The 14,962-nt window shown below is 40.0% G+C and overlaps 1 protein-coding gene across 1 annotated transcript; it reads right to left on the reverse strand.

Annotated features, from left to right (window-relative positions):
* Positions 1 to 740: 740 nt before the first annotated feature.
* Positions 741 to 11,451, reverse strand: cfap36 (cilia and flagella associated protein 36). Its single transcript, XM_083987660.1, has 10 exons — positions 11,144 to 11,451; positions 10,496 to 10,560; positions 10,218 to 10,319; positions 7,545 to 7,659; positions 7,102 to 7,189; positions 5,163 to 5,322; positions 4,368 to 4,473; positions 4,015 to 4,205; positions 2,714 to 2,884; positions 741 to 1,822 (listed from the first exon to the last, which is right to left on the reverse strand). The coding sequence occupies exons 1-10, from the start codon at positions 11,247 to 11,249 to the stop codon at positions 1,739 to 1,741; spliced, it is 1,188 nt and encodes a 395-aa protein (XP_083843786.1). The 5' UTR covers positions 11,250 to 11,451; the 3' UTR covers positions 741 to 1,738.
* Between the last annotated feature and the right edge of the window lie 3,511 nt (positions 11,452 to 14,962).

Consider the following 14,962-nt stretch of genomic DNA (forward strand, 5'->3'; position numbering starts at 1 on the left):
GAGTTGATGCAGTGCAGTTTTTAAATCACATGACATTGGTCAGGTGTTGTTGTGTCTCTTCTGACGCAGCACAGGTTTGGCAATGAGACATTTCAGTGTCAGGTCGTAACATTTAGTTCCGTAAAATTTAGATCCGACTTTTCTCTACAACATTTGAATCAAATCCCAAACAGCACAAGTAAAACGATTCTTCTTGCCAATGTGCTTTTCAGGAGTTCAGCAGTACGTGAGCAGTTAATTGTCTTTCCTCCTGTCTGTCAGTGTCGCCAAACAACATGACTGTTTCTGCGCTCCCTTGATGAATTTGTACCAAGTGCATTTACTACCACTATCCATTCTTAACATTTGTATGAATTTGATAAGTTTTGAAATTAAATGTGACCCTGACATTGAAATTGTGAATCGAGCTTTGTTTCAATATATCAATATGATTTGGCAATTGGAGCTACAAAATTTCTGATTCTCAGATGAGCTCAGTTGAGTTCAGATGGTTGTATTTGATCAAATGACACAAATTTAACCGTTCCTAAAATAGTTTTATGATTATTCTGCCATTTGAAATTATTCCACAGAATGAAATGAGGTTTTTTTTGGCCTTTTTTGGTGTTGGAAAGAAAATGACTCGTACACATCATATCCTGTACACAGGAATGTGTTAACACATTTAAAAAGTTTCCAGATGAATCCTCTGAGACCAGGTACACACTGACGGAGCACTTGACAACAGACCAGAGTCCAGATCGTTTCTATAAAATGTGATTTATTAAACAGCATACCTGATGACAATAATTACATAGAAACTGGTGCATCCTGTTTGCTTGAAGTAAAGACTGCAGAAGAAGATAAATACAGCATTCCTCCATGGAAAGCGACACATTGTCGTCTTGGCCCCTTTAAGAACACATTGCAGTGTGCTCATCATGACAATTTCACATCCATGCGGTTTCCACAGCGCTCTCTGACTAGGATGAGCTGCTACAGTGTTTTCCCTCTGGGAATGCTAACGACAGCGGAAAACAGGAACGTACACTTGAGCTAGCTAATATTCACTTCAACATAGGACAGTTGTTTCCCATGCCAATAAAGCCCCTTTACGTTGAGTTGAATTGCAAACTCCCAAATCAAGTCTTTGCTCACATAATGCTTTACTCACTGACACACGTCTGTGCCCAATGATTAGTCTGTTTCACATCACGTGACATTAACAAACATTTCTTGTTCCAGCGTGGGAATTTTTTTTTAAAAGTCCATAAATTCAGCACTTTTCATTTGGGCATTTCATGGTGTCATTAAAGTAAATCTCATCCACTTAGTGGTAAATGCAGTGATTTGTGGACACAGGCCCGGTGCATCTGGTAATAAAGTGTCTGGGTTTTCCACTGAATCCTTTCTATATTAGCAGCATATTGTCTGTGTGTGTGTGTGTGTGTTGCGTGACATTTTCTGATCTTGTTGTAGCTATCTAACAGGGATCATAGAACACTTGAGCGGTCTGTTACAAGCGCAGACTGCCTCACACAGGTGCATCCAAAATATGAAAGAAGATGCACCGGCGTCCTTTGCGCACAGCTATGTCAAGAACTCAGCAGAAGGAAGATCTCATTTGTTTTCGTTTCTTTGGGGAAAGAAAAAAATCCCTGACCTGTGTCACGGAGGAAGGGTATAAAGGAAGCCATGTGTTTGATTAACAGAGTAAAGAGATAGGACATTAACAAGAATACTGCAGATGGAGGGGAAGTTACTTCTTGATCACTTCTTCTTTCAGCTTGTCAGCCAGATGTTTTCTCTTCTGCAGCTTCTTCCTCTCCTCAGCAGATATCTCCTGTGCAAAGAGACAAGACCAGTCAGTCAGCCAGGTTAACAACCTGATAGAAAATATAATAACCAACCACCACTGAGGGTTACAACAAAAATGGTGAAAAGTGCAGAAGACTGATTAAAATACAGCACAGCACAGATACAAACTAAACTAAATTAAAGCAGCTGGTTGGAAAATTCAGCTTTGTTACATCTGTTTTTCAGGGTTTGAAATAAAAATGGAATCAATAATTAATTCAAGATCGTAAACAACATGTTTTCAGTGGATGTGATGATCACACCTCATTTTCTTCACTTTTTGGCTTTAATAAAAAAGGCAATGAAGCTGAATAAAAGAGCTCAGGCTGCAGACTGTTCCTACCACAGAGGACTTGCTGTTGTTGTTTGTGTATGTGTATGTGTGTGTGTGTGTAAGACTGAGAACAACAGAAACAAAAGGGGAGAGCGCACTACACAGCAAAGCCAGAACAACACATGGGGTCACCTTCTGTTTGGAGGAGTTGGCAGAGTGTTGTGTCGGAGGAGCAGGAGAAGAGAGAGGAGGGGTACAGGCCCCGTTCCTCTGGGACTGCCCCTCCTGACAGGCAGCACCAGGCCAGATAAAGACAGGGCGACATTCAGAACAAGAACCCAATAAACAAAAGTCAGGAAATAAAAATAAAAATAAAATAAAACCAGGAGTAAAACTGGTTGAAATAAAGGATGAAATGAGAACTAAAATTTAATCCAAAGGTGCGGGCACAATGTGACCACAGTGACCTGACTTTTAATAACATCTCAATGTCATTACACTTCTTGTCCTATAGGATCCTTTGACTTCAAGTGTCCTGACCTCTGACCTCTGACTTTTTTGTGAATGGAAGGATGAGAGCAGGAGGAAGCAGGCTGTGTTTACCGGGGTGGTGGTGGTGGTCGGTGCTGGTGTGGGGCTGGTGGTTGTCTCCTCTGCTGTGGACGTCTGCTTGGTTTTCTGCTGCTCTTTCTTCAGCGCATGCAGCTTGTCTCTCTGCTGACGGAGATATGCTGCCCTCTGCTGGAGCTGCTCCTGCTGTGACACCGACAACTCCTGCAGGGAGGAGGAGGAGGAGGAGGAGGAGGGGGTGAGGAGCGCAAATACAGCTCAAACCATAGAGAGGCAAACACTGAGTCCTACTCAGTTAATTATGCCCCCAAAAAAGTAAAGAATAAATTTATAACCACAACTGAATATATTATAAAATAACAACAGCAATGTGGCAGCTATTAGCCATCCATATTTTCTACCGTTTCTCTTTGAATGTAGGAAAAACATGACATTGCACCCATTCATTCATTAATTTCCTTGTTTGTGAATGAATTCAGTGTCTTACAACAGGATGTGTCACTGTGTGTTAATGTGTTCAAGACAAAACACACAAAAAATCTAAGACATTAAATTTGTTAAAAATGTTAAACTGTTTTATGATCTGGTCTCTGATGAACAGCCAGGTTTATCATACACTACTCACAAAAAGTTAGGGATGTTCGACCTTCGGGTGAAATTTATGGAAAAAAGCTCATGCTACAGTGATATTATATCATAAAAGAAGGGCATTTAAGTAGAAGTGTGGTATGGTAATTTCTTCATCTCAAACAATGTATTGAGACCAAAGCTAACAACAGTGGTGGGTGTACCGCAACAGAAAAATGTCAATATCTTGTCATGTGACCAAGGACGTCCACTTCTCTGACGACACTGTGACACTCTAAGGTCAGTGGACACGTCCCTCTGACAACATCCCATCGTTTGAAGCCTCAACATGTCCCAGGTACAGTTGATGGATTGTTATGTGTCGTCTTGGTCTCATGATGTCAAAATGTAAACAGCAAGATGAAGAGGATCGTTTCAATACAAACTGTCATTGAACTAGAACATTTAGTGGTCGAATCATGGATCAGACACTTGTTATTGTTTTTGCAATTAATCACCTTGTGGGAACAGCATATTATGTTGTTATAAGTACTGAAACATTGAACAGCTGGACTGGTGCATTCAAAAGTTTAGAGAAGGTCAAATTAAGTTCCCCTGTAAAGGTGTTAGTGCATTTTATGTGCATTCTGAAATTTCATCCGCAAGCCAAATATCCCTAACTTTCTGTGAGTAGTGTTGTATGTAATACGACAGTCACACATAGAGTATGTAACAGTGCAGCGTAAGCAGCAGGCTCACTGACTCACAGTATAGGGCTTAGAGAAGCCAGCCTCCCTGTGTGCCTCCTCCAGCCACGTCTCAGCTACAGTCCTGCTGCTGCTGCTGCTGCTGCTCTGGTCCTTGGGGAGAGGACTGTTGCTGGCCGAGGGCTCGCCGGGCTTCACCGGAGCTCTCACTGCTGGAAGGACTCTGGACTCCACACTGTGACTGCCACAGTCTGAGCACACATGTACACGAACGAAACAGTTGAGACGTTTGTAGCTTTCTCAGTTGACACTAATTATATAAACATATGCAAATAGTTGAGTAAATACAAATAATTAAGCCTAACTATTGTTTTGAAACCCAAGATTTAAATAAAACTCCTTCACTCATTCACCTGGTGTGGGTTTAGCTGCCGTTTTGCTTTTAGCAGCACTTTTCTCATCTCCAGCTCCATGGGCAGCCTTCTTCCCCTCCTCTTTTCTGACAGAGTTACTTTTGACCTGTAGGAAATGACCCACAGGCATTAATGTTATGTACATACGCCATGTACAGATGACACAAACTGTGTCAAATCCAGCTTCACTACTGCAGCATGCAAACAATGGAAAGCAGAAGCTACAACACCACAGAGCCCTTGGATTGTAGACAATGGACCTGATTCTTTTTGCATCTTTTGCCGACACCTGACTGTGACACTGGATGGAGGATCTGGATGGTTGAACATCTCTGAACATCTAAATTAAATGTTTTACGCCATATTGTTCACAGTTTCTTCTATGCAACACCGTCCTAGTCATCCTACAGTCAGCAAACTGTTTTTTAAAACCACTGACACAACACACACAATCTAATGTACAGCCTTTAAAACTACAAAGCTACTACATGACCAACCCACTACACAGGCTATACAACGTTGATCGTTCAGTTACCAGCTTTAATTCAGTGTTTCCGTTCACTAGTGGGGTGAGGTGGCCATTACTGCTGCTGTTGCCGCCCTTCCCCCCACCTTTGGCCTTAGCATGGGACAAATAGCACATTGGAGACAGTGTTATTAAAAAAAAAGAAAAAAAAAGTCTGGGTCTTGTGGGTGTAGCTTTCATAAAAGAAGCCTCACAGGGTTAATTTGAGATTTCTCTGTCTGGCTGGTCACCAGGTCTAATTTGGCACATGCAGCTCATTGATGCTTTACCTTGGCAGTATTGCTTTGCAGGCTGGGAGAAGAGCTGGTAATCAGAGCTTCTCTGCTCTCGGCCGTTGGCTTATCAGAGCAGCTGCTGGAGGTGGAACCAACCTCTTCCTCAAACAGCAGCCTCCGCGACATTTCCTCATCATATTCTTCTTTTGATTTTCTGTGGACGAAGCAGCAGGAGAGACAAAGAAAGTGTTTTATTCTACCAGTTTCCCCAGGAATTATTGCATATATACACACAGGTATTAGCCCAAGAGAAAGTAATTCCTTTGCAAAGCCTGTCACTGGTCCAGCCACAGAGCTTTCAGAAGCCCCTTCTACGGAGTATGTTTAGGAGGCCAGGTGTGATAATAGCCTTGTTAATCTACAGTTAAACAGGCTCTATTGTCCACTCAGCTTTTGGCAAATGGCACGCATGGACTAGATACTGAAATAAGAACATCAGGGATTTCCACGTTCCATATCCGAGCTCGCTCACAGGCATCACCAGGGAATCACACACAGATCCTTTAATTTAATTTATCTAACAACTTTAATTGCCTTAGGCGAGACTTCCGCAAAGCATTTACCACGAGGTATGGACAGGTGTGTAGAGAGAGACCATGTGAAAAGAGCAAGAAAAGGATGAATTATTGTTTCATTTTTCCAAGAAAAGCTGCACAGGATCATTATGATCCCGGTTTAATGAAACTGATGAACAAAGATCCCCTAAGGTATGTCACTAATAAAAAGATATCGAGTCATGTTGTATCATTAATATGTCTACTATTGTTTTTTTTAGTTGTATGCTGAGAAATTACACTGTGACAATAATGAAAAAGTGAACGTTTTTGTTACTTTTCAGCATTTTGATCACAGTCATTTCAGCTGTCACTGTGACTGTGCTTTGTCAGAGATCCTATAAAGATCTTTTATTATAGCATCCAAAAGGGCTGATTGAGGTATTGATTACACAGCAACACATTTGGACTGTCAATCAAACCCAGAACTGCTACCGGCCCGTCTTACTCTAATGGCTCTTTAACCACAGCACAGCAGGCGTCAAGAGATGAATCCAACTCAACCATTCAGTCAGGTCAGTACAGACTGAAAGCTGCTGACTCGCCTCAGACTGGTCCGTTAAATAAAATATTTATGAACATTAAGATTCTCATGGTCTGTTATCATCAAAGCTGCATTCACGGACTAAGGGGGAAAAAAATCAGGAAACACTTCCTTCATGATGCAACCAGGTGCTTGTTGGGGAGTCGACTGCAGAGCATTGCATGGACAGTATGTGCTTTCAGAAAATTTAAGAGAGAAGACAATAAGCAAACATGAAAATAACCAGCTGTCAAAGTAAAAGGTTTTTCCACTTTGATTTTCCAATTTATTGAAATGAAGTGAATGAATGTACTGGTGATCTGGAGGCAGGACATGCTGGATAATACAATGCTGATAATCTGTCAAGGCACCCTGGTAAGACAAAGGGGATGAAAATACTATTTTCTCAGTTGCTTGTTTAGTGTCTATCCCTCCAACCTAAATTAGCTGGACCGTAAGGAGCTTAACCGCGGCCCTATTACACTCAGTATGTTCTACTTGGTGAGGCTACCGCTAGCAAAATCCCATTAGAGAGCAGCAGTGGCAGCTTCTAGAAACTTGGGCACATGCAGGTAATGGGCACCAAAAGAAAACGTGGACAATGACATACCAGAGCAGTTTAATGGAGAATAAAACTACGCTAAGATGAAATCAAATGATACCTGTATAATTAATAAATAAAAAGAAAATACATAAATACACATGTATCAACCTAAACTGCAAGGTGTTTTGAGGACTAACATGTCCAACAATGTCATAAGATATCAAAGAAATTTAAAGCCACAGTTAAGACTCTAACTTTAATTCCTATGTGAGAGTGAGAGTGATGCAGAGAGGGAGAGAACAAGCGACTTACTTGAGAACCTCTTCCAAGATTTTCATCTCTCGCTGCTGCAACTCTGTCATCACATCCACACCATCAGTCAGACACTCGGGGAGAGCCCCTGCACACATGAACAAGACAAACATTGTACCTGTAGCTGCATAAATTGCTTTTTCCTGTTTAGTTTAGTTCATTTATTTGTGCGTTTGATATTTAAAAAAAGGAAGAAAATAAACAAACAACAACAAAAGAAAAAAGACACACAGGTGGGAAGAAGAGACCTGCAAAGGCTTGTACGAAGAACCAACCCAACACTAAAACTAAAAACCAACTGTATACGTTTGCCACCTAAAAAAGTTACAGATTATAGTTTACAGCCATAAATATATTGGAAAAAAAAAAGGGTACGTGGTTACCGAACAGAGAACAAAAATAAAGTGTGTTTAGGTGAATGTATGTGTGTCAATCAAGCCTACCGTTTGTCTCTTTAATGACCCTGAGGGCTTGAAGCTGCAGCTCCATATTCTTCTGGACCATGAGTGAACGAAACATTTGGAAGTCATCTGTGGCCAGGACGGGCAGGAACACCGACTGAACAACGAGAACAACAGCATGAGACCACGACAAAATAACAGCACCCACAAGCTAATGATTAAAGACCAACATTAGAGTAAGGCAGGGAGAGGCATCTCAGACAGAGCTACAGTATACTCCATGTGAGTGCCCATGTAGGTACATGTGCTTCATATTGTTGCCAGTTTATTTAAACATTAGATACTGTTACTATTATGGGACAGGTGTTCACATGAGATTATATAAATCTGAGAAATTAACTATAAATGATAAATATCAATTTGTTTTTATAAGCGTATTATTGCCCTCTTAGCCACTAACAGATTTCAATAAAATGTATGGTATGGCAGCATGATAGACACTTGACTCCAGTCCCTTCAAAAATTAAGCTATGTTTATAAACAGAAAGGTACTTAGGCCTAATCTTTCACATGAGCTTCCTGTCTGTGTGCAAAGCTCTGGGCCCCATCTGAGCAAGGAGCGTCTTACTGACCCACCTATAATACACGCTCATCGCTCTTAGTGCAATCGAACTGGGTCACTAGCTTCTCAGCATCCATGCTCAGCTTCTCTCTTTCTCATCCTTATTATTCGTCTTCTCCTTTTATCAGCCTGTCTTATCCCACCCTGTATGTGCCTGAAGCTCCAAACCCACAGTAGATCCTGTTTCTGAGTAATTTAATCTCAGAGAAGATGCAGGCAGCCACAGAAGACCTCTGCTCTCCATCAGTGACTCTAAACCACATTTTCACTGATGATACAACAATGGGCCTTCTCATGTTTGCTTTTACAAAGTAGCTGATCTGATAGAAAAAAGGCAAACTGGATACTTGAGCAAGCATCATATCAGACTGACTGTTATTCAAAAGAAAATGGTGTGGTAAACCATGTTATTAATTTCAATGTGAAAATCAAATAATAATAATTTGTTGTGTTCTCTATTTTTCTGTCACGTAAACCAAACCAACAAAAAATGAGATTATAGCTGTAGTCCAAACTCATACTGCCTGTGTAAGACTGAGAAGTCTAGTTATAGTCTATAATAGAACAACTCAATTTGCTGCTACTGTATTGCATTACTTCTTCTATTTTCTGGGCTGCCTGCCTTCAGGATACAAAAATCCTAGTGAACAGTGCCTAAAAAAACCCTGCTAAATCACAACACTGCACAAGTTAGCAACAATTAAAAAAACAACAAAACAAAACAAAAATGGTCTGCCATACAGATGACTACAATAACATCAGCAAAAGTATATTATATAAAGTTTTAAGTCCAGTCATGATTGTTTTGTTTAAAATATGCATGGGTGGACTAAAGCAGCAGGAAAAATACTCCTCATCTTTGTTTTAGAAGATTTTCACCTGCTCTGCTGATTTATCTCAGTGGTAATTAATGAGATCCAAGTGTCCTGAGGGTTGCAATGAAATCCAAATGTCCATTTCTGCCAATATGGCACAGCCACGTTACTGATCAGTGCCAAGGAAAATCCAAGGATAGACAGTAGAATTTTAAACTGTAGCTAATAATCCTATTGCATACTATTTGATGCACTCCATGTGTAGTTGTGTACACTAACTTAGTGCAATTGTTTCCATGTGCCCAGTTTCACCTAAAGAACAAACTCCAGTAGGAGTAGGATGGAGAGGGTTACATTTTCAGGCCGGTTGTCAATCATTACAAAACAGCGGTATCTAGTCTGCAACATTTGGCTAAAACATTAACACTGGCCTGGCATGAGCAGGAGTATTACATGTCAAGTTTTATGCACAGTTGTAGAACTATTATTGATTCAAGATACATGTGTGTGTTTATAGCTGGGTTACAGACAAACTTCTGATGAAAATCAGTGTCTGGGACCTGATTTGTAACATTTGCGCTCCACTTTCTGAAATAGCCTGTATTTTGTATGAATTTAGTTCAGGATAAAACATATTTGTAGGTTGCAGTACTGTACTTAAGCCCTTGCAACATCATCTCAACATTATCTTAAAGAAGAAGTAAGCGGAATGTTTGTGTTAATATATAAGTCTTAAATAGTTATATCTTCCGACAGCAATCACTTATATAGAGTGTTTGGTCTGAAACACGGGTCTGTCAGTCACTCTGCTCTGCTGTAAACCGAGGAGAAAACTTTCCTTGTATCCTACAACCTTTATCCAATGAGGAGAGAGAACGGCATAAAGGGGCGGTCCTCTCTGTGTGTGCAGCCAAGGGATGCGCGTGAATGTGGTGACGTAGGGACGAGGGCGGGGACAGCTAACTCCATCGGCTGACAAGAAGTTAGCCAAAATGACCGGATCGCTTACTTCTGCTTTAATATCATGGAGTCATTATGTTTTTATGTGAAAAAAATAAAACAGTAGTACACTGAGAACGGCCTTAACCCATAGAAAATCTATAGCAAGTTCTTAGACATATTTGGATGGAAATATGGATAAGGAAGAGACAGAAACTAGCTTTGTTTTGGCACCAGATAAAATAACAACAACATATCTGGCTTATATAAGCAAATGCCACCCTTGGTTCTCCATTCAGGTTAACTGGCAGGGTGACAGTGGTGTGCAATCAGGGATACCTGCAGAGTTTTAGACTTGGCAAAGGGAGAGGTGCATGCATCCAGAAACTGCTGCTCATTGATGCCAACCTCCTGCATGTAATTCTCTAACAGCTTCTCCACCTACAAAAGAAAAGCAGCTTACATCATTCCAGTTGGATGAATCAGCAATACAAAACTGTTCATGATGAGTAACACTGATGAGGCAGTGTATTAAAACATGATGCGTCTTTGGACATGCAAATTGTGATACTTCCATTGAACATATTTGACTATTGCAGGTAAACGGCTGTACTCACCAGTTTCTTATACTGCTGATGGATTTCTGTGTATGATAACTTATTTTCATCTTCGTCATCAAAAACTGGAAAAAGGCCAAATTAAAACAGCATTCATAATATGTGTTGTAACACAGCTAACAGACTAAACTTTGAAGCATTACTTTCATTTCATTTCGTCATAATACAACTCAGCACATTTAACACACTTTGGATCCAACATTACATAAAACATAGGAGACAATTAGAAACTATAGTAAACTATAACACTATAGCACCCAGAGGAAATGGGAGCATGACATGTAAATAATGTATTTCCATAGTGGTGTTTCCCAATGTTATTTACTTCCATAGTATATTGTTAAAACATTTTATACTGTGATTATGGCATGCTACCTTTACTCTCTTGTATCACTTGTGGATAAATATGGAAACAAATGATCTCAAGTTTTGCGTGACACTAAAAGAGGATAATAAGTGCGTTGTCATGTTATCAGACGGTCAAGTATCAGACATTATAAAATAACTACGTCAATGTAAACAACGTAGTCTCAAGTTAGCATTAGCTTAGCCTCCGCGCTAACAGTCCAGGTGGGGCTTTAAACGTACTATGCAGCCAGATATCCAGGACTTAAAGTTACCCTGTTTGGTTTTGTTTTTTTCTTTTACCTGTGCATTTGTTCTCCATGAAATCCGTGACAGGAATGACCCACTCGGGACTTCCCAGGTAGCCAACGATGCTCTCTACGACCCACTCACTGTCATCCTCAGCCATGTTGGCTGCTGCTGGGTCACGTTAGCAACAACAACAGCGGCCGCACAGCGAACAACTTCTTCGTCTTCGGGTCGGCACGTCCAGCTCCGGCGGCTCCGCTACAGCAGCACGAACACACACGGCCCGAAGAGACGGGAAAAGACATTTGGTTTCATCAACTAGTCCCCCATTGCGCGCCTCGGTGGCCCGTTTGCCCGTTTGCCCCCCACCCCCTGCCCACTCTTGACTGGACGGTCCCCGAGGAGAAATGCGCACTCATGAATTTGCAGTCGAGAGCGTTGGTGGTGGTGACGCCTAATCGGTTGCTTAGGTAACCGTTACGTCAGTGCGCTACGCTGCGCTGCTGCTCGTGTACAGACAGGTACGAGCCAGAGCCTGAGGATCACTGTTGCTATCTTAAACACTGACTATACAGGTAATATACAGTGGCTATTAGGCTAATGCCAACACTGGTGTGGTGTGTAACATAAGCATTAAATCTTTAGTAAGGTTTCATCCTACATCAGGACAACGCTGGGGAGAGTTGTAGCTACAGTAAATACTGTAAAGGCACACCTACAAATAAAACCTCCAATTGAAAATGATAGGCTATTCATGCAAGCAAAATAAGGACATTTTGCTGAAAATACTGAATATGAAAATGCTCACAGTAGAATATCAAGAAAATACTCAAGTAATGTTTAGTTACTTCAAAATTGCTCTTCTTTGTGTAGCTACAACACTGACTCTCAGTCAGCTCCTTCAGAGCTTCCATAATACATGAAAAGGATCAGTCTATTGATTTGATGCATATTAGAAAACCCAGAGCACTCTGTTGTTTTCTTTTAATTTATTTATTCCTACACATTTAAATATAGGAATTTCATATTTATTGTGTTTTTGTAGCCTTGTTTTCTGCTCTTTTTCTTTTAATCTATTTAAATCCCTTTGAGTGCACCTTACAGCAGTTGCTTTAAAAAAAATGTTGTTCAGGTGACTGTACAATGACAATAAAGCTCTTGAATCTTGAATATTTATCATGGCCAACACACACCTTTATTAGAAAAAAATAAAATTAAGGTGGCCTATTAACATGAACTCCAAAAATGCCACGGCGGTGGGTCCTTCTGTCAACATGGGAATCAAACCGTCAGTCTTAACATCAGGAGTCACACATTTCACAGACAGAGCATTTGTCTGCTGTGTGCATTTGTGCATATCTACAACCAGCACACACCTCTATTTTCCATGAGGCCTTATATGGCACGTTACAGCCTTTATATGAATGAAAACAGACACATACACAGAAACTATTAGCTAAGAGTAGGTAGTATTTTTTATTAAGAGTAAAAATGTAGCGATCAGATAATTCATTATGTGCATTAACAAGGATGTTCAATAAATATACATTCCCTCTGTATTTTTAAAGGTATATAAGATTTCATTTATATCATCTCTTCAAAGGCTCACAGCTACTGTGCACAGGTCATAAAGGCAGGGCATGCAAGCAGCAGAGCAGTCATGCCGAAAAACTTCAACAGAATAAAGGTAGGCAACGTTAAAAAGCTTTTACAGTGAGCGTTATCTCAGACCCTGTCTACTTTCCATTTGGACTTCAAGAAAACAATCACAGTTTTCTTTACTGTAACTGGAAGGATACACACATGGTCAGGTCATACAGTCAACATTGTTCTTTTTTTTTTGTCTTTTTTGTCATTTGCATTCAGCAAACTGTATATTCTCGCTGATTTTAAACCTTTCAATAGGTCTCCATTGAAAAGATGACGTTAAAGGTGTAGTGCTGGTCCATGCTAACTGGAAAATTGTCACAGGTTTTTCATGATCAAAAATAGTTCACAAGCAAATAAACAAGTAAAATACATGAAGACCTCGGTACAGGTTACATTAGCAGCATTCCTGTGCCGGTACAATAATCATACACAATAGCAGCATAAAGTAGTGAATCTGACTACAGACAAGCTGTCAGATTACAAGCAGTGCAGCGCGGGGAAGTCGTGTCTTACAAGAAAATATGTGGACGCTATTTATTGAGACAAAGCTCTTCAAGTTCTGTTCTCTGTGTATGGACAAACTGTTCTACAAATGACACAGGTGATTGTGTTGCTTTGTACAAGCGTTAGTTTATGGATGGATCAGTGGTTGTGTCAGGGCATACATACAGCAGCAACAAAAAAAGTCCAAGAAATTGATATTTCTTTTCATGTTAGAATGTTTTACACTTCACTGTTTCATTAACTTTAATTGATCCCGTGGTCCTGTGTTTTTGTTGTGTTGTGTTATTGTTGTTTTATACCATATATAAAAGGCAATATAGTTTATATGAACTTAAATATAAACAACTGTAAACATTTATCAAGGTTGATTTTATTTTTTTAATTATCATCTCTTATCGCAACAATTAATTGAGCTCTCGCTCTTGTTATGCTCATGACATCCTCTAGATGGCAGAAGTCTTCCACCAGATAACAATTGTCAAAGGGTGTGTTTCTGACTGGCAAGTGTTTGATCCCTCTGATTCAGCTGCATGAATCCTGTCTTCACACATGTGGAACATGTGATGACAGGACTTAGTGTGTGTATACTGGCTCATATTTGACCTGTAGCACAAATACTGTGGTGCACACAATACATACTGTAAATGCTCTGAAAAGTGGTTATGACTAATACCTGATTATTTTGGTATATAGGGCGGCAACAAACATTAAAGGTTTAGCTGTCCCTCGATTTTTTCAGTCAATCACTCTCAAGTCCATATAAGGTGTAAAAATACTGATCACAATTCCTCAGCGCCGATGTTGACAACTTCAAATGTCTTGTTGGGTCTGACAATGAGTCTAAAAACCCGTAATTATGTGGTTCATCAACTGATTCCCAGAATAGATGCTTATTAATTTTCTGTTGATTGAAAAATCTATTGATCAACTAATTGTTTTAGCCTTGTATTATTCTACCACAACGACGGTCTGTTTGTCTTTTATAATTACAGCTAAGCTTAGCACACATTCTGATTGTGACAGCTTTGGTTTACCAGCAGAATTAGATTATTTAATTCTTCCTACTAATTGAATTCAGGCAAAAACACTGATTACACTTCTGTGCCGCTTAAAGCACTGACAGTAACACCCTGCAAATTGTTGATGTAGACATCGTTCTGTACGCCCCTGGTAATGTTTCACTGTTTTCCTTGATTAATGGCTTTTTCGAAGGTAAAAACATTTCTACAGTATAAAACCACAGCCACTGTTGCTAAAAGTTGCAGTCATAGGAAAAACTGTGTGACATGCAGTCATTCAAAATTCAAAAAGTAAGTTGGTACAAGCTTTCAGTTGAGTGTAAATCCTGTATATTAAGCTCTAACTCCACATGGAGATGATACATAGGCCATATATATATATATTTAGACACAGGCATGACTTACAGACCACTGTGTCCTTGAGGTTAAACTGCAACTGTCAAGCTCTGTTAAAAATTCATTGTATTGATTTGGCTGACAGCAGAGACCCTGTGGCCCCCCTCAGGAAAAACTGCTCCTTTAGTATTTGTTCAGTCACAACACTTCATTTGGAAGGATACTATAGATACCCATTCAATCCCTCTTTTCTTTTTTCTTTTAGGATTTGTATATTGAAACATCAATGATTATTTATCAGGACCCTTTTGGATCAAAAGTCCCTTTTTCCCCCAGGGGAATTTGCAACAGTTAAAGAATATTG

The sequence above is a fragment of the Trachurus trachurus genome (assembly GCF_905171665.1).
Source record: "Trachurus trachurus genome assembly, chromosome: 15".
NCBI classification, from domain to species: Eukaryota; Metazoa; Chordata; class Actinopteri; order Carangiformes; family Carangidae; genus Trachurus; species Trachurus trachurus.